The 18,982-nt window shown below is 62.1% G+C and overlaps 1 protein-coding gene across 7 annotated transcripts in view; it reads left to right on the top strand.

Annotated features, from left to right (window-relative positions):
* Nucleotides 1-18,982, top strand: part of NFIC (nuclear factor I C) — a 65,130-nt gene that overhangs the window by 25,579 nt on the left and 20,569 nt on the right. For all 7 annotated transcript variants that reach the window (XM_072787878.1, XM_072787874.1, XM_072787873.1 and 4 more), the window contains exons 3-4: nucleotides 14,721-14,792; nucleotides 18,550-18,624. In XM_072787878.1, the coding sequence (XP_072643979.1) occupies nucleotides 14,721-14,792; nucleotides 18,550-18,624 (147 nt within the window). The remainder of the gene's footprint in view (nucleotides 1-14,720; nucleotides 14,793-18,549; nucleotides 18,625-18,982) is intronic.

Genomic DNA, 18,982 nt, shown 5'->3' with positions numbered 1-18,982 from the left:
TCGGTATACAGTCGGCACTCTTCCCGGCTGGGGGGGAGGGGGTCACCCTCACACATTCCCCTCTGTCCCTGCGGCTTCAGGGTAGCACAGGGCAGTGGCCGCGCCAGCTGCCCAGGGGCAAGCGGGTTGATAGAATTAAAAGGCTTTTCGAGCAGGCCCCGCGGAGTTGAGTGCTGCTGCATTTATTGAGTGCCAGCTGTACACTAGGCGCGGCGAGAAAGCTGCTGCCGCAGCCCCGCTGTGCGGAGGGGTGGGGACGTCGGGGCTCCGCTGAGGCCGCACCGTCCACGTCTGCGCTGCGCTCGGGGCTGGGCCGCGCTGGGCTGCTCGCTCGCCCTCTCTGGGGCTCAGTCTCACCTTCGGAGCAATGGGAGGCCCGTCCACCCGCGGACCAGAAGCCCGCTGCCTCCCCGCCGAGGATGCCCTGTGTGCGCCCCCCCGCGGGAGCCGACCCCAAGGCCCGTGGCCGGGGCTGCGCCCGGTGGCCACTCTGGGTGGCCCAGCGCTCCTGCGCCCCAGGCCGGCCCCGCAGACGGCCCGGGACAGGTTGCTGCCGGATGGACAAGCCTGTTCCCTGCTTCCTTATGTAACCAGGTTATGCAAGGGCGGCTGGGCTGCTTACATAAGGAGAGGCCGGGCCAGCGCCCAGCTGGGGAGGGGGAAGCTCTTAAAGGGGCCGGTGGCCCCCCGGGTCCTCCCCCCGCCCCCCCGCCCCCACCCACACCGGGGAACTGGATCCACGGGCCGATTCTGTGTGGGTCAGTGCCTCCTCGGTGTCGTTACTATTACTGTCGTTGATGTTGTTGACGATCAACTGTGTTGTTGGCCGCAGGTCAGCCGCTGGGGCACAGTGATCCCTGGCTTGGGCCTGCTCGGCTTCTGACCCTAGCCTTAGTTTCCCCACCTGTAAAATATGCTCGCCCCGTGGGGTTGCCGGGGTGGTGGTGGGGGGAAGTGTGTGAGCACTGGCGAGTGGTCTGGGGCGGCGTAGAGCGCGCCCACCCAGCACCCACCCAGCTAGAACCATGGTGTAGTCAGTGGATGACTCAGGAATAGAGATGGGGGCTACGGGGGGCGCTGTTTGAGCTGGGACCTGAGGGTTGAGGAGCCGGCTGTGCAAACGAATGGCAGGAGAGCATTGCAGGTGGGAGGAACAGCCTGTGCAAAGGCCCTGGGGCAGCCCTGGGCCTGGCGGTTTGGAGGAGCAGCAGGGAGGCTCGTGCGGCTGGAGCGGAGTGGGTGAAGGCGAGAGAGGGAGGAGGGGCCGGGGCAGGTGTGCAGGGCCTTGGGGGCTCTGCTGGAAGCACTTGGGCCTTGACCAGGGGGAGATGGGGGCCCTGGAGGGCTCACAGGCGCCCTCTGGCCACCGTGTGGAGCACAGACGCAGGCAGGAAGGGGGCTGGAGGGAGTCAACGGGCCCAGGCCACCGTGGGGGTTCAGGAGAGGGACAGGGACCCTCTCCCGGTTGGTTCCCTTGTCGCAGCCGGGGCCGCGTGGAGCCTGCAGGCTGACCGCCCGGATTGTGTGCCCCCACCCCCCTGCCGCAGGGCACCTGCCTGGGCATAGCAGGGGAGGGGTGCTGAAGCCAGGGCAGGACGCCCTAGACCTGCCCAGACACCCTCTGGGAATGGGGCGCTGCTGTCAGGCTAGCTGGGTGCAACCCAGGAGGCCCCTGGGGCCTGTGGGGTCCCCGCGGGGCAGCGTCTTGACCATTTTATCTCCGATCTCGTCAGGGGAGCTTTATAGGCCAGCGCCTGCCCTGCTCTGTGCCTCGGTTTCCTTGTCTGTGAAACGGGAGCGATAATCCATGAGTGTCCAGTGGGTTCCAGGAGCACCTAGCACGCAGTAGGCGCCTTCTCAGGGATGGGCCGCAAGGAGGCCAGAGGCCGGCACGGGAGGTGTGCAGGGGGAAGCACGCATGCTCACCGGGACAGGCCCCAGGCGGGGAGACCACCCGCGACCTCGGAGGCCCTGCTTTGTTCCGGGAAAATGGGAGCGCGGACACGGAAGGCACCAGGTGCCTGCACAGGTTCCAGCACAAGGTGCAGAGGCTGGTGTCCTGCTGCCCATCTGGGGGCGAGGCCGGGGGGGTGGGCGGTCACCTCACGCCATGGCTCTGATGCCCCGGGAACATGAAGATGCCTCTGGAACAGGGGTCCTGACTCCGGGCCACTCGCCGTGCCTCAGTTTCCAGGTCTGTGAAATGGGCACACTGCTGGGGCCAGTAGGAATTACTGGATGCCTGGAGAAGAGGCTGCAGGGGTTCACCTGGCCAGCCTGAGGTTCTGGGCACGTCCTCCTGGGATGTTGGGGAGACTCGTGGGGGATGCACAGCAACCCCCCCCCGCACACCCAGGTCCCCTCGGGTGCTAACTGGAGAGGTGAGAGCAGAGTGCTGGTGGCTCTGGGGTCAGCTCGGGGTTCCTGGCTGGCGGAGGGGATGCAGCTGTAGCTGAGCCCCCGGACCCAGGCCCCACAGCCCCTGCCGTACAAACACGCAATACGTGGAAGTGGTGGTTATTACTTTCGTGCACTCTTCTCACCCCCCAGGAGCCCCTTCAGTGCCTGGCAAACTCCTACTCACACATCAAAGCCCCAGCTCCAATATCCGCTCCCCCAGGAAGCCGTCCTGGGCCCCCAGGACAGACTCCAGTTACTTCCTCAGGCTTCTCTACCCTCTGAGACATTCAGGATCTGGAGCCATCGGGGGGATCTACTCGAGAGAGGATTTCTGCTGATCCTCGAGGGCCCAAGGGGACCGAGGTGGGCAGTGTTGGGGTGACGTTCCACACTCTGTCCCGGGCCTGCTCTCAGAACCCCCTGCGTCACCAGTGACTGGAGTCTGTATCGCCCTCGGCCAGGTCTTTCCCTTGGAATATTCCCCGATTTTCCCACCATTCCTCCAGTTCCTTGCACAAGCGTTTATTGTGCACCTGTTGTGTACCAGGCCCCATCAGGATCATGCCAGCCAGTCACACGACAAGCACGTATGTATTGGGTGCCTACTGCGTGCGGCCCCCACTGGGATCGTCATCACTTGCCTACAAGCATCCATCGAGTGCTGGCTACATGTGAGCATTTATTGAGCACCGACTGTGTGCCAGGCTCCCCGAAGAGAGGTTGTCAGGAAGGCCGGGGGAGCAGCAGTCTCCCGCGGCCTCCCCCTCTGGCGCCGAGGCCGTGGGTTTAGAGTAACTGGGCTCCGACGTGCTGGCCCACTCGCTGGCGGTGGGACCCGGGCCCCACCTGCCCGCGGCCCTCGCTTTGACCCCCCACGAAACGGGCTGCCCAGCACCTGAAGGGTGTGCACGTCGACACCTGCTCTGTGCAGAAAGGGAGATGAGCATGAGGGGGGCCTGGGGCCCCTGTGTCCCCGCAAGCAGGGCTGGGTGGGGGGGACCATTCTACTGACCCCACTGCGGGGCTAGGGGTGCCCCCCCCAAGGCCCGAGGCCACGCAACTCCCGGCAGGCCCGAGGCCTGGGGCCTCCTCAGTGTCCGCCTCCCTTGGTGGCCTCGTGGGGGGCGGGGCACAGTGGGGTAGGGGGGTTGGGGGGCGGCCCTAGAGGCCTCAGAAAGCAGGGGTGAGCTGGGGGGTCGTGGCCCCCGCCCCCCCGCCCCTTGCCCGCCTCGGGCAGCCGGTGTCCTCACGCGCTCCCGCTGGGCTCCGTCCGCCGCGCGGCCTCGTGGGGTCGGGGGCCTCCGTCCCCTCCCGGGCCGCCCACGTGTGCTCAGCCCGGGGACATGTGGCCCCGCGCCCCCGGTCCCCCCCCCGCGGCCGCCGCCGGGCCTGCCAGGGAGGCGGGAGGAGGCCCTGGTTCGGCTGCCGGAGAAGCCAAGAATTTGCTCCAAATGTAAACAGCAAGTTATTTTAAGTCTGCCCCCCTCCCCGGGTGGCGTTGACACATTTGACATTGGAGGGGACCGCGGGGGGGGGGGGGGGGGGGGACGCGCGTGTGGGTATTTTTAACCTGTTTTTCGCGGCCCCGGTGGCACCCGGAGCGGAGCCGCCGGCAGCCCCGAGCCCGCGAGCCCCCCGCGCCCCGCCCGCGCCCAGCCCCGTGCCAGCCTCGCCTCCTGCGCCGACAAAATGGCCGCCCGGGCCCGCAGAAGCATCTGGAAGGCGGCGGGGAGAGGGGAGAAAATGGCCGCCGCAGCACTGATGTCATCGGGCGGCCTGGCCGCCAGGAGCGGGGCCGGGACCCTGCCTGCCGGCCGGGGGAGGCGGGGGCCTCGGAGCGGCGGCGGAGCCGGGCCGGCGGGAGGGAAACAGAAACTTTTCTTTGAAAGTGACTCCGGAGCAGGTTGGCTCGGGCCCAGCGGCCGCGGCGGCGGCAGAGGAAGAGGGAAAGTGTGGGCCAGACTCGAGGAGCACGCGGGCCAGGAAGCGCCCGAGGCCGCCGCGCCGTCCCCGCCGTCCCCGTCCCCGCCGCCGCCTGTGGCCCCTGGCGGCTCCCGCCCGCCCCGGCCCGCACCCGGCCCCGGGGACAGAGCGGCTCTGCGGGCGCCACTCGGCGGGGCGAGGCGGGGCGCAGGGCCAGGCGGGCGGGCTGCGGGGCCTCCTGCCCCCCGAGCCGCCGCCGACGTCCCGTAGCCCGCAGGCCTCGGCCCCGCTGCCGTGGCGGGCGCAAGCCCCGGGCCGGGACCGCGTGCGGCCGGATGAGGGCCACGGCCTGGCCTACGCGGGCACTTGCGCAGACACCAGCAGCGGGCTGCAGGGGCGAGGCTCAGGGACGCGGAGCGGGCGTCCCGGCACCCGACGGCCGCGGGAATGTGTTGTCGCACTTCTCGGGAGAGCCGCGGGGAGGTGAGGTCCCAGCCTACCCGGCTCAGAGCCTGGATCCTGCGCCCACGGCTGTGAACGCATAAACCGCACTTGAGCAGACCTGATACAAAGTGAGGGCTTGAGCCAGGCAGGCATTGACAGGAAAGGCATTCCAGGCAGCTGGCACAGCCTGTGCAAAGGCCCTGGGGCGGCCCCCGGCCTGGCGTGTGTTGCAGGAACAGCGGGGAGGCGTGTGAGGCTGCAGTGGAGCGAGCAGGGGGGGCGGAGGGCAGGAAGGGGGCACGGCGGCAGCGCGGAGGTCATAGGCCAGGGTCGCGGGTACAGCACGGCCCTTCCAGGACACGGAAAGTTGAACCTCGGCTGGCTAATGTTTAAAAATGGCTGGTGACACCCGGGAGCTGGGAATTCCAGGGCCTGGCTTTGGTTTCCTCTCTGGCTGGCGGCGGCGGGAGGCAGACGTGGCAGCCCGTGGAGCCAGCTGCACTTGGACGCCGCAGACGTTGGAACGTGGACCCGGTGATAGGTCCCCGTGCAGGCGCCGCGGGTCCCGCAGACGTGCCGCGGCCCAGGCCCCCTGCCTCCCGCCGGGTTTCAAGGAAGGGGCACGACGACGGTGCCAGCAAGTCCTGTCTGTTCTACATCCTGAGGATCCACGAACGAAGACCCTCTGTCCGCGCCCTGGCCGTCCGTGGGGACACCTACCCCCAGGATCTTGGAATTCCCTGAGACGTGTGTGTGTGTGTGTGTGTGTGTGTGTGTGTTATTGTGGTTGAAAGACATGGAATATAAAATTCACCATTTTAACCATTTCTGAGCACACAGCTCAGGGCACAAGGCACCCTCACCTGCCGCACACCTGCCCCCACTGCTGTCTCCAGAACCTTCCGTCTCCCCACTCAGAGACCCCGTCCCCAGGAAGCACTGACCCCCGCCCCACCCCCAACTCCCACCACCTCCTCTGTCTCTGTGGACGGGCCTCCTCTGCGGACCTCCTGGGAGTGGGGTCCTGCGGGAGGCGTCCTTCTGGGTCTGGGTCCCCTCCCTGAGCCCGGCGTCCTCGGGGTCCGTCCATGTGGAGGCAGGTGTCGGGCCCCTTCCTTCCTGGGGCTGGGTCGTGTTCCGGGTGTGGATGGGACGTGTCACGCTGATGGGCACCGGGGCGGCCTCCCTCTGTGGTGACCGTTGACCCCGCTGCTGTGCGGGCGGGGTGCATCCATGGGGAGCCTCTGCTTTCACCTCTTTGGGGAAGATCCACGGGCCTGGAGTTGTTGGGTCATGTGGGAACCCCACGTTTAAGTTCCCGTGGAAGCGGAAGTGCCAGGCCGGCCTCCACCACCACGCACCACGCTTCCAGGTCCTGCGCAGCCTCGAGGCCAGCCACACGGTTGAGTCCCCCAGAGCTGGAGTCGCGGCGCCCCATGTGGCGCTTGAGGGTCCAGGCCGAGCTTCCCTCTGCGGTCACGTGGCCCAGGGGCTCAGTCCTGTCCCCTTTGTCTCAGCACGCAGTGCCACGTGGCCCAGCCCTCAGACGTCCCCACTTTATTCCTGCCCCAGGGCTTTGGCCCTGGTTGCGCCTCCGCCCAGCTCCCCCGACCCCGTTGCACAGGCCTCTGTGCCCACGTGGCCTCCTCCGCCGCCTGACGGCACCCCCAGACCCGATCTCTGTCCCCTCACCCAGGTTCATGGCCTCGCAGGAATGTAGAGCCGTGCACAGGGGTCTGGGGTCTGGGGTGTGGGCACGAGTCCCGCCGTCTCTCCCCCGCCCCAGGGTGTCCCCTGCCCCCGATGCCTGGCGGGCCTTGGTGATCGCTAACTGCTAACCGCCTGCGGGACGGCGGGACAGGACGACCGTCGACTGTCTGTCTGGTGGTGCGTGGTCTCCCAGCTCCGACCTGGGTGACGGGAGCTGTCACTGCACGGGGGTGGGAGCTCCCGCGGGAGGGGCAGGAAGGGCGGGACCGGAGGCCCGACGGCGCCTTTGTCGTGGGCTGGGACGAACCAAATTTGGGCTCGTGGCCACGGACAGGAAAGAACAGTTTGTACGCTCGTCAGTGGGATCCAGTTTACATTTCTATTGTCACCACGGTCATGTGCTCGTTTGAGCAAACGGCCACAGGAGGTGGTGACGTCCCGGCTGCGCACAAACACCCCAGGGACCTGCAAAGTCGAGGGAGCTGGGCCCAGGCCAGGGCAGGGAGTCACCTGCAGGGCAGCTGCTGTCGGGCCGGGGTCTCTCTGATCCTCACGCGGGCGTGGGTGACTGTGCGCCGCGCGGGTGCTGAAAGGCCTTCTGTGTGTGTCAGAGAAGGAGACGTGTGAGGGGGGCCCCGGGTGACAGAGGGGGCAGGGTCAGCCGTGCAGATGCTGGGGGAACAGTGTTCCAGGCGGAAGGCACAGCCGGTGCAAAGGTCCTGGGGGCAGTAACTGCCTGGCGTGTTGGAGGAGCAGCCCGAGGCCCGTGAGGCTGGGGTGGCGGGACGGCAGGTCCTGCGTGGGCCGCGGGAGAGGGGAGCCCTGCAGGGCACTTGGCGGAGGAAGGACGGCGAGTTCAACTAAAATCAGAGTTTGGAAAAACGCCGTCACTGAAGCTGTATTTGTCCCTTATCTGCCATTGGCCCTTCCTGTTCCGGAGCTCCTGTAACTTCTGCCTGACCCGGAAAGGGAGGCAGCGATTGAGAACGTTCACTTGACGGATGGGGAAACCGAGTCTGGGAGCGGGGCGGGGACTCAAGGTCAGGGCTGGCAGATGGATGGGTGGACGGAGGGATGGACAAGGCTGGGAGCCGCTGCCCCTTCGAGACTCCAGGGCATTTTAAAGACCCTACAGGGGCGCCTGGGCGGCTCAGGGCGTGACCCTGGGGTCCTGGGATCGAGTCCCACATCGTCTCCCCGCAGGGAGCCTGCTTCTCCCTCTGCCTGTGTGTCTGCCTCTCTCTGTGTGTCTCTCATGAATAAATAAATGGAATCTTTTAAAAAAAATTTTTTTATTATAAATAAATAAATAAATAAATAAATAAATAAATAAATAAATAAATAAAGGCAGGCCCTGGAAAGTCCCGCAGCTGCTCGCAGACCCAGTGAGGCTGGCGCGGCTCGGTCGCGTCTGGAACCACACGCCCGGCTCCCCAGCGGCCACGTCCGGCATCTTTTCCACGGGAGACACGTCCGTGTTTTCCTCGTGGGGAGCCCAGCGGCCGGTGGCGCGCCCGCCCCGCGGGGGCTGCGTGTTCAGGGCCGGGGAGCGTGCGCCGCCGCCCGCCGGGTCACGGAGAGCTCACAAGCAAGCAACGCCGCAAGGCTGGCGGCAGTCGTGGGACCACGTCCAACGGGGTGTTCGCTTACGCGTGTTCTTTTTTAAGAGGGGAGTGGAGAAACCCGGTGGGCCCATCGGCCGGCTGCTGTGTGGCCCCGGGTAGCCCGCTCACCCTCTCTGGGTAACCCGGGAGCTGCGGCCTCCATCAGGTGCACGGCTGCCGGCCGGCCCGGGTGCGGCGCGCCGTGGGTACGTGGCTGGTGTTGTTGGCCCACGCGGTGGGCTCGGGGGGGGGGGGGGGGCCCTGTCGCCCTGGGGTGTTTGCCGCCCTGCATGGGGCCGGGGGCAGCCGGGCCTCACCTGGTCAGGAGCGCAGGAAACAGAAGTGCGGCCTCCACTCTGGGCCCGTGGCCTCCGGCCGGTGCTGCACACCTTTAAAGCTGCCTATCTGGTGCCTCAGTTTCCCCATCTAGCAAATGGGGACGAAAATGGCAATGTTCCTCCTGGGGGAATTTATTTATTTATTTATTTTGTTTGTTGTCTTAATCAGGGTTGATTTTTTTTTAATTTTTATTTATTTATGATAGTCACAGAGAGAGAGAGAGAGAGGCAGAGACACAGGCAGAGGGAGAAGCAGGCTCCATGCACCGGGGGCCCGATGTGGGATTCGATCCCGGGTCTCCAGGATCGCGCCCTGGGCCAAAGGCAGGCGCGAAACCGCTGAGCCACCCAGGGATCCCTGATTTTTTTTAAATAAATCTTTAATCTTAATTCCTATCTAGTTATTGTCCCGTATCACACGAGTCTCAGGCGTGGGATAGGGGGATTCCGCAGTCCTACCTGGGAGCACGCTCCCTAATCCCCTCCGCCCCCCCGACCGCCACCCGCCTCCCCTCTGGGGACCACCTGTTTGTTCTGTGGTTGTTGTCAAGAGTCTGATTTCTGGTTCATTGCTCTTCCCTTCCCCGCCCCCCCTTTGCTTGTTTGTTTCTTCAATTCCGCATTTGGGTGACACCGTGCGGTGCTGGTCTTTCTCTGACCAACTTACTTCGCTCGGCCTTACACTCTCAGTCTCCACCGTGTTGTCTGTCCTCCTGGGGACAGTTTTCGAAGATCAAAGAAGTCAGTGGAGGTGAAAGTTGCACCCCAGTCAAAGAAGTGACTCACTAAGTATTAACTCTTGGAATGTACCATTCCCCACACAGCGGCCTTATCCACCCTCCCGGAGGCTCCGGCCGGAGCCCCTCTCCCTCCAGGGGCTGCCACCCACATCTCCCGCTTGGTTTGGCCTTCCTGGCACTTGGCACAGCCTGAGGCTCTCTCTCCTCCTCGTTTATTTGCTTACCCGTTGGTTGGTTGCCTGTCGCTCCCCCGTTAGGACAGCAGGGCCGCGAGGGCAGGGACTTCTGTGCATCCTGGTCGCTGCTGTGTCCCCCTGGGGCAACTGACACCTAGGAGGTGCTCAGCAAGCAATTCCTTTCAAAAGAACAAGGTGACGTTAGTGAGGTTCACATCTGGTTTATGGATGACGGAAGGGTACCCAGAGACGTCAGAGGACGTGCCCCGTGACACGCAGCCGGGAGGCCGTACTCACGGTAAACGGCCCAGAGGGCGAATATTTAAGACCTGGCAGGTCTCGTACAGTTTCTGCCTCATGGTCTCCTTTCTCCTTTTACAATCCCTTAAAAAAATGTACTAGGGTACAACACGTACCGATCTTTTTTATTATTGCTTCCCCGACATATTCCTTTTTAGACCTTTTTCTATAATCTCTCCATTCCATGAAGCTGGGTTCGTTTGTTTGTTTTTTTTTCCTAAGATTTTTATTTATTTGTTCATGAGAGACCGAGAGAGGCAGAGACACAGGCAGAGGGAGAAGCAGGCTCCCTGTAGGGAGACGATGCGGGACTCGATCCTGGGACCCCGGGGTCACGACCTGAGCCGAAGGCAGACGCTCAACCGCTGAGCCCCCCAGGCGCCCCCTCCGTGAAGTTTTCATATCACAGGAATATTACACATTTATTCACGTGCCGCGTCTAGATGGACGTATCAATGTTTTACACGCAAAAGAGCAAATCCCCTCAGCTCCTCCGTCCCCGCACGAACCGGTTTTCACCCCCACTGAAAATGGATGGATCCAGACCAGGGTCTCCCCACTTGGCACTGCAGACACTGGGCCAGGTCATGCTTGTGGGGGCGTCCCTGCGCCCCTGCCCCCCCCATGCCAGGAGCACCCCCCGTCGTGACGACCACAGATGTCCCCAGATACTGTCCCGAGGGGCAGGCTCCCCCCAGTGGAGGTGCTTCTGTGCACACAACTTCTTTGACTTGACATCAGTGTTGGGAAATAGGCTCTCTGAGGCTGGCCTCAGTTTACCAAACTCATCAATTGGGTGGGTTGAATCAGATGGTGCCGTGAAGCTCGTTGCACAGTGAAACTCAGCAAATGAGAGCTGCTGGCTCTGGGCCTGGGACATCCTGGGGCATCGGACGGTAGCCGTCCCTGAGACGTTATCCACTCCAGGTACCTCTGTTCGGGCCAGAGAAAGGTGTGTTTTAGGGCGCCGGAGTAGATGCAAGGAGGAGGGATTATCTGTGCCCCTTTGCTCCTGAGTTTTCATGGAAACATCCACAGGCCCTCAGCCCCTTCTGTGGTGATGGTGATATTTGGCACCGTCCAGTTCAGTCCCCATCAGTCTTGTGGGCTATTGAGTATGGAAAAGTGGCCAGTGCCACTGAGACCCTGAAATTCTGACTTAATTTCCATTTAGCATATTTAAATTTAAAGTCTCATGTGGGGCAGCCCAGGTGGCTCAGCGGTTTAGCGCCGCCTTCAACCCAGGGCGTGATCCTGGAGACCCGGGATCGAGTCCCGCGTCCAGCTCCCATTGCATGGAGCCTGCTTCTGTCTCTGCCTGTGTCTTTGCCTCTCTCTCTGTGTCTCTCATGTATAAATAAATAAAATCCTAAAAAATAAAAATAAAGTCTCAGGGCAGCCCTGGTGGTTCAGCGGTTTAGTGCCGCCTTCAGCCCCGGGCCTGATCCTGGAGACCTGGGATCGAGTCCCATGTCGGGCTCCCTGCATGGAGCCTGCTTCTCCCTCTGCCTGTCTCTGCCATGAATAAATAAATAAAATATTAAGAAAAAAAGAAATCTTTTAAAAATAAAGTCTCGGGATCCCTGGGTGGCGCAGCGGTTTGGTGCCTGCCTTTGGCCTAGGGTGCGATCCTGGAGACCCAGGATCGAGTCCCACATCGGGCTCCCGGTGCATGGAGCCTGCTTCTCCCTCTGCCTGTGTCTCTGCCTCTCTCTCTCTCTCTCTCTCTGTGACTATCATAAATAAATAAAAAATTAAAAAAAAATAAAAAATAAAAAATAAATAAAAATAAAGTCTCACGTGGCGAGTGGCTCCCATAGGGGACAGCTCTAGAAGGTGGGGTTTTCAGGAGCCAAATGACAGGCAAATGGTTGGCAGATGGATGAGAAATATTTCAAGGGTGAGAGATAATTAAAAATATGATGGCATAATTAAAAGGAAGGACATCCTATACCTATGTCCCCACGTGGACGGACCCCGAGGACACTGGGCTCAGGGAGGGGACCCAGACCCAGAAGGACACCTCCTGCAGGACCCCACTCACTCCCAGGAGGTCCCCAGAGGAGGCCCGTCCACAGAGACAGAGAGGAGGTGGTGGGAGCCAGGGGTGGGGCGGGAGGCGGGGGTCAGTGTGGGGAGATGGAAGGTTCTGGAAACAGTGGTGGGGGTGGGTGCGCGGCGGGGTGAGTGTGCTTTGTGCTGCTGTGCTTTGCAGTTAGAGATGGCTAAACGGTAAATTTTATGGTATGTATATTTAAGCACATTCTAGAAACTAAATTTAAAAAATTTTGATAAGATAGCATATAATTACAGTATTATTTTTGAGAAACTACACTTATTTAATTTTACAAAAATGCTCCTGGGACCATGGAAAGAGAAGAGAACCCCTTCGGCCCATTGCAGGGGTCAGCAGAGAGCCAGCCACATGACCACTGCACCGAGGAGGTGAGATCCTGAGTGACTTCACCCCAAGAGCAGAAGCGAGAAGGGACACTTGCTGTCCGCACTGGTGCTCAGCATTGTGCCGGGGGTCCTTGCCAGAGCGATAAGGCAAGAAAAGGAAATCCGAGGCATACAGATGAGAGGTCAGGATGGTCTGCTGAGGAAATTCCAAGGAGTCTATGCAAACGTGAACATCTAGAACCATCAGGGGAGCTCCGGAGGGCTCGCCGAGTACGAGATCGACCCACAAAGACCGGCCGTAGTTCCCCGCGCTGGCAACGAACAATCAGAAACCGAAATTGAGAGCACAGTGTCATTTTCGGCCGCTCCCCAAGCCTGCCATTTCTGTGAATGTCAGCCGGCGGGTGCCAACCCTCTCACACGTATTATTAGCTGCCTTGGCGCCCTAACAACACCTGGAGGTGGCTCTGACCATCTTCCCCGCGGGACTTTCAGGAAGCGAAGGCTCACAGAGGTGGGGTGGCCGGCCGGCCCGGTCAGAGTGAATGAGCAAGGGGACGAGGGCTCCCAGCTGGAGCCTGCCACCGCCCAGGGCCATCACTCTCGGCTGGTGCCAAGGCACACGGAGGACCAGCACCCAGGACGGAAACGAGGGACATCACACTAACAGCAGTAAAGCCCCCTGTCCGATTGATGATGGGCTTCCCGTGAACCCCCCACCCGGTGGGGTATTGGGGTGCATTCACTGTCCCCCTATTGGTCCGGAACGGCGTGTGCGAGGCGTGCTGTAGTTGTGCCCACTTCCCGGATGAGGAGAGCGAGGCACAGGGGAGGGGAGGCCCACAGCCCCGCTGCCCTGATCCCCAAGCCAGCAGGCGGCCGGTGTTCGGGCACTACTCCCCCCCCCGCCCGGGGCAGCACCCGGGTGCCAGCCGGGCACTGCTGCCTGCTGAGTCCGTGTGGGCGCCGGTTCCTCGGGAGGGTCCTGTGCCCGAGGCCCGCAGCCCGACGGCCGGCTGCCCGGGCTGGGCTCTTCCCAACGCAGGGGCCACCCGTGCCCAGCCGCCTGGTCGTCCAAGCAGAAGTGGCCCGCGCCAAGGGGCCGCTGGCTGCCCAGCCTGGGAGCGACCGCAGGGCGCGGGGCCGAGCCGGGCACACTCCCCTCGGCTGCTGCCCAGCCGTGCCCGGCCCAGTGGGTCACGCCTGGGGCTGCTCCCGTCTGCGCCTGTCAGGGGTGGGGAAACTGAGGCACAGGTTCCGGCTCCGGTGTGGTTTCGGGCATCCTCAATCTTGGCAGGCAGGAGGTGCCCCACACATGGAGTGGGTGAGGCCACAGGGCAAAGGGTGAGGGCCCATGGCTGTTTTGGGGCGGCACCCACATATCATGTCCACGGCACTCCGGGGTTGCTGAGGCTCCCGGGGCTGGGGTGGCCCTTGGGTGTCTGAGCACAGCGCTGGGCGCCTGGACGCACCCGTGCAAACGAATGCGGAATATCACCCCCGTAAGGGAGGAGCACTTGTTCGCGGTGTCAGCCTCAGTTGTCCTCGCCTATAAAAGGGGTGCGCTAACGTTGTGGCTCTCCCGAGGATTCAGGGGAACGTCTACAATGGGAACTTCAAGTGAAGCGCCCCATTTACGGTCGTCTTAGGGGTACAAACATAACCCCACCGCCAGGGACACCGGGATGGACGTCACCTGGTATCCGGTCCTTGGCGTGCCCTGGGTGCTTCGTCGGCATCGTCTCTCCACCCCCTCTTGGTGATGCTTACACGCACCTGAAAGAGAGAACGGCCGCTCAGAACAGCTCAGCCGCTGGCCCGAGGTCACACTGCGAGGATGCCTGGCCTCGGGGGGTGGCAGGTGGAAGGGGCTGATGCTCTTTCGTTGGCCTCTGATGGTGATGCCTCTCGCCACCTTGGTCTTTGACCTGACGGACAGCCGGGTAGGGCCGGGGGTTCCGTCTGGCTGGGCTTGGCCGCGTGCGCCCCCCACCTCCCGCCCCAGCATCGGTCCTGGGTGGACATGGTGGGGGCTGCCGCGGGGGGTTGGCGCTACTCGCCCTCCATCCAGGCCGCCAGAGCTGATAATGCTGAGCTCAGCGTCTGTCTGCTTCGCCCGTCTGCCAAGGAGCCTGATTATTTTTAGATAAGATGGAGAGGCGGGCGCCGGGGTGGGAGGGAGCCCCCAAGCCAGGCGGGTGGGTGGCGGTGTAGCAGCTGCAGGGGGACGCCCCTCCGCCCCCTCCTGGGGGCTGTGAGCGACAACCCAAGGACCAAGGGCTGGACCCGCAGGACGTCAGGGGCAGAGGCCAAGCGGAGGGGGCCTGAGGGCTCGATGACTCATCTCTTTGGCCATCAGTTTCCCCATCTGTAAAATGGGCATAACGAGAGCTCCCACCGCACAGGGTTGAGCCAGTTAGTGAATAAACGGGCTCGAGGAGGGGAAGATCTCCAGCCTGCGACTGAGCCGGCGCCTGTACACGGGTTCTGGCAAGTGGGTGCCCTGCCAGGCCCCCGTGACCCTGTGGGGCAGCAGCCAAGGGAGGGGGCGAAGCGGAGACCCTGGGGCCTGGGCGCCTTCGGAACCACCTCTCCACGGCACTGCACAGGGGTAGGGGTCTCCTCTCTCCCTGGGGTGGGGTTCCCTGCAATGTCACCACCTCTTCCTCCTTCTCTCTGCAGACGCAGAGCAAAGCGGCAGTCCCCGGGCAGGGATGGGCTCGGACCAGGAGGACAGCAAGCCCATCACACTGGGTGAGTCTGGGGATGGCGACGGGGGAGGGTGCACTGCCCCTCCTATTTAAGAATCTGAGCCACATCTGTGTGCTCTGCATGGCCCCACGCGGGCATCTCTCAGACACTGATAGATTTGTTCATCACAGCCGTGGCGTGGGCAGGTGCTGCTGTGGATGAGAACACCAAGGCTCAGAGAGGTTACGGGCCCTTCCCTGGGGCACCCAGGAAGCTTCTGCCCTGGTCTGCTCCCGTAATTGCCCTCCTGACCAGAGGAGTCCCCTGCACCCTGGTCCCCTGGCTTCTGCCCTCACCCTTCCCAGTGTGTCCTCCCTAATGTAGCCGGGGGGGGGGGGGGGGGGGGGCGCCTGTGAGCACCTGAGTCAGGTCCTGCCTTCCTCTGCTGGCAGCCCTCCACGATTCCCACCTCCCTTGGGGTAAAAATCCTCCCCTGACCCCCAAGGCCCTGCACAACCTGTCCCTGTGTCCTCCCTGCCCTCCCCTCCTGTCTCCTCCTCACTCTCTCTGCTCCAGCCACATGGGCCTCCTAACTATTCCTCCAACAGTCTAGATCCAGTCACTGCCTCAGGGCGTTTGCATGTGCTTTGCTCTCTATTTGGATAGCTAACTGCTCTCTCTCTCTCTCTCTCTGTCTCTCTCTCTCTCTCTCTCTGCCCCCCTCTCTCCGGATCACTCAGGTCTCAGGTGACATGCTCTCCTCTCAGAGAGATCTTCTGTTCTCAAGCAGCCTTAGCCACTCTCGATGGCTGCCTTCTGTTTTATTTCCTTGTGAGGAAGTTAGTGATTGCATATGTATTTGCTTAGTTGCTCAGTGACTGCACACACATTTGTTTATCTCCCCTAATGCAGCATCACCTCCTTGAGAGCAGAGGCTTTTGTCTGTCCTGGTTGCTATTGTGTTCTCAGTGCCTAGAATAGGATACATGATAGGTGCTCAATAAATATTTGCAGAAAGGAGAAGAAAAAAAGAGAGAGGGAGAGATCGAGCAGAGAGAAAAAGAGAAACTAGAGGGCTGCTTTACCAGGGGTGAGGAGGGAGGAGAGATGAAAAGGAAGGAAGAATGGAAGGAAAAGCAAATGGGTGAGGACATCCCCGTTGGAAGGACCAGCACAGGGAGGCTGGTTCCAGGAGGTTCAAGGGCCCCAGGCTGCTGACCACTGGCCGTCTGTGACCTGAGTCCTCCTTGGCCTCCTGTGATCTCCAGGCGCCTGCCTCCAAGCCAGATGTTCGAGGCAGGCGGGGGCAGCGGCGCTTGGCCTGGTCCCATGGGGAGCTCCAGTGTCTGGCGGAGGAAAGCACTTCCTCCCACCCGCCAGGGAGTCCCCTGGAGATGGAGCTGGGCGAGTGCTGCACAAACAGGAAACCCCGGTGGGGGGAAGGCGGAGGGGCGTGCTGACACCAGCTGGCCAGCCGGGTGGCAGGAAACGGCCGTGGCCACTTCCCCTGGATGCTGGGAGGCCATCGCCCGGTCCTCCCAGGGATGTTGTGGCCCTGGGCCTCCGAGCACGGGGCTGGGCATATAATAATTGCTCAATAAATGGTGTTCACAAAGCTTGTAACTGGGGAGCCTGGAGTCTCTGGACTGGCGGTGGGGGCGTGGGTGTCCCACAGCTGGGGAACTGGGCTCGAGGTCAGCTCCCCGGGGCCCGTGCTGCCCCCTGGGGGCCTGGAGAAGAACTGCTCTCACTGCCCCAGGAAGCCCAGAGCTGCCCACCTGCTGGTCCCGACCTCCCTGGCTCCCGTCACTCCAGCCCTGGTGGCCTCCGACCCCAGGGCTTCTGCATGGGCCATCGCTGGGAACATCAAGGCCCTCGGGGAGGCGGCAAAACACCACATTTGAGATCACCCCGAAAGCGGCAGCCAACGCTCGCTGGCGTGGTGGTCACCCAGCGCCAGGTGCTGTCCTTGCCGTTTCCCAAATTTGAACGTGTCTGCTCCTCTGGCCCACCCGCACCTTGAGGTCTTGGTAGAATGTCGCCCACTGCACGGCCTTCTGAGAGTCCCTTGCGTACACTAGGTCCCCTCACCAGTGGGTTCCCCTCACCCTGCCCACTGGCCGCTGCCCGGCACACGGCGCCTTTGACTTCATAAGCTTAATTTTTTATTTTTTATTTTTTTTAATTTTTATTTATTTATGATAGTCACACACAGAGAGAGAGAGAGAGAGGCAGAGACACAGGCAGAGGGAGAAGCAGGCTCCATGCACCGGGAGCCCGACATGGGATTCGATCTCGTGTCTCCAGGATCGCGCCCTGGGCCAAAGGCAGGCGCCAAACCGCTGCGCCACCCAGAGATCCCGAGCTTAATTTTTTAATTGTGGTTAAATTCACATAACATCAAATGTACAGTTAGTGGCTTTAAGTACGTTCACTCTGTCGTGCAACCTATCCGTCTAAAACATTTCTGTTGCCCTAAAAAGAAGCCCCATCACCATTAGTGGTCACCTCCACCCCTCCCCCGGCCCCCCAGCCCCTTTCAGGTCCGCGGACGAGACCATCCTGGACATGTCACCCACATGGACTCACACCCCGTGGGGCCTCCCGTGTCTGGTCCCCTCCCTGAGCATCATGGGCTCGGGGTCCGTCCCCGGGGCGGTGCATGTGGGCACCTTGCACCTGCTCGCGGCCGAGGGACGTGCCCGCGTGTGGATGGACGGCATTTTGGGTATCGGCTCATCTGCTGATGGGCTGTTCCCAGTTTGGGCTGTTGTAGACCAGGACCAAGCCACCATGTACATGCACGCACAAGAGTTTTTTTGTTTTTGTTTTTGTTTTTTTGCCTTATTCATGTCACATGGTGCCCACTGCCCACACAGACCGTGCGTCCCAGGAGGGCAGCCACTTGCGTCTGTCTCGTTCCCACGGTGTCCGCAGGGCCCAGCTCAGAACTAGACATTGGAGGCCCTTGGTTAATGATTGTTGAGTAAGTGAATTGTGCCTGTGGGGGCCTCAGGGGACACAAGAGGCCTGCTCCCGGCTGTCTGAGGTCAGCCAGGGCTCCCGCCCTCTTGGAGCCAACCCACATCCACAAAACGGGTCCCAGCCACCCCAGGCCAGAGAGGAGGGTCCGTCTTCCTTTGCATTATAGGCAGGAGCAGTTCTAGGGACCCTGGGGACTTTAACGGCTGCAGGTGGACCCTCCCTTCAGCCCCCGCTGTTGGGCCAGGCTCCGGGCTGGGCACTAGGGGACACCGTGGGACCTGGGCACGCAGAACCCCAGCCTCACGGAGCTCCCCGTCTGGAGGGGGATGGATAACAGGCTGCACTGCTGCATGGCATAATAAGTGACGGGTGGCATTTTCCCAGCTGCCTAGGTGACATTTTCAAGATGAGGGAGCATGAGGCTCAGGGATGAGAAGGGACTTGCCCAAGATCATATCCCCAGTGGCAGCGGAGGCAAAATTTGCACCTGGGTCCGGCCTCTTCCTCCATCTCGCCGCAGGGCTGCAGAGGGTGGACAGGGTGACCCCCAAGCCCCCGGAGTCTGGGTAGCCCATGGTGTCAAGGAAGGAAACAGGGATCCCTGGGTGGCGCAACGGTTTGGCGCCTGCCTTTGGCCCAGGGCACGATCCTGGAGACCCGGGATCGAATCCCACGTCGGGCTTCCGGTGCATGGAGCCTGCTTCTCCCTCTGCCTGTGTCTCTGCCTCTCTCTCTCTCTCACTGTGTGCCTATCATAAATAAATAAAATAAAAAAAAATTAAAAAAAAAAAGGAAGGAAACAGACCCGGTGACCCCCGTTTTCTCCCTGTTGCAGACACCACCGACTTCCAGGAGAGCTTTGTCACCTCCGGTGTGTTCAGTGTCACCGAGCTCATCCAAGTGTCCCGGAGTGAGTGTCCCTGCCTACCTTGTGCTGGGATGGGAAGAGGGGAGGGACTCACGCAGGGGAGGGGCGCCGGAGGGGGGAGGGGGACTCTGAGAGAGAAGGGGCCCCCGGGAGAGGGGAGGAGCCCCTGCCCATCCCCCTGCCCCACTCCCCTCTGTCACCAAGCCAAGGTTCCTAGCAAGGGCAGCATCCAGGCCCTCCCTGGAGCCCAAGGTCAGAGCAGCACACTCCTCCCCAGGAAACAGACTCCACATGCTGCCTGGAGGGTGCTGGAAAACCCTCTGCCCCGCACCCCCAGGAGGAGACCCCAAAGGGCCCCCCCTCCTGTCTCTGCCTCCAGTCCCCTTACCTTCCTAACAGG

This window comes from Canis lupus, chromosome 19 (assembly GCF_048164855.1).
Source record: "Canis lupus baileyi chromosome 19, mCanLup2.hap1, whole genome shotgun sequence".
NCBI classification, from domain to species: domain Eukaryota; kingdom Metazoa; phylum Chordata; class Mammalia; order Carnivora; family Canidae; genus Canis; species Canis lupus.
The sequence above is the reverse complement of the archived record's forward strand: the minus strand, read 5'-3'. Positions and strand labels throughout refer to the sequence as shown.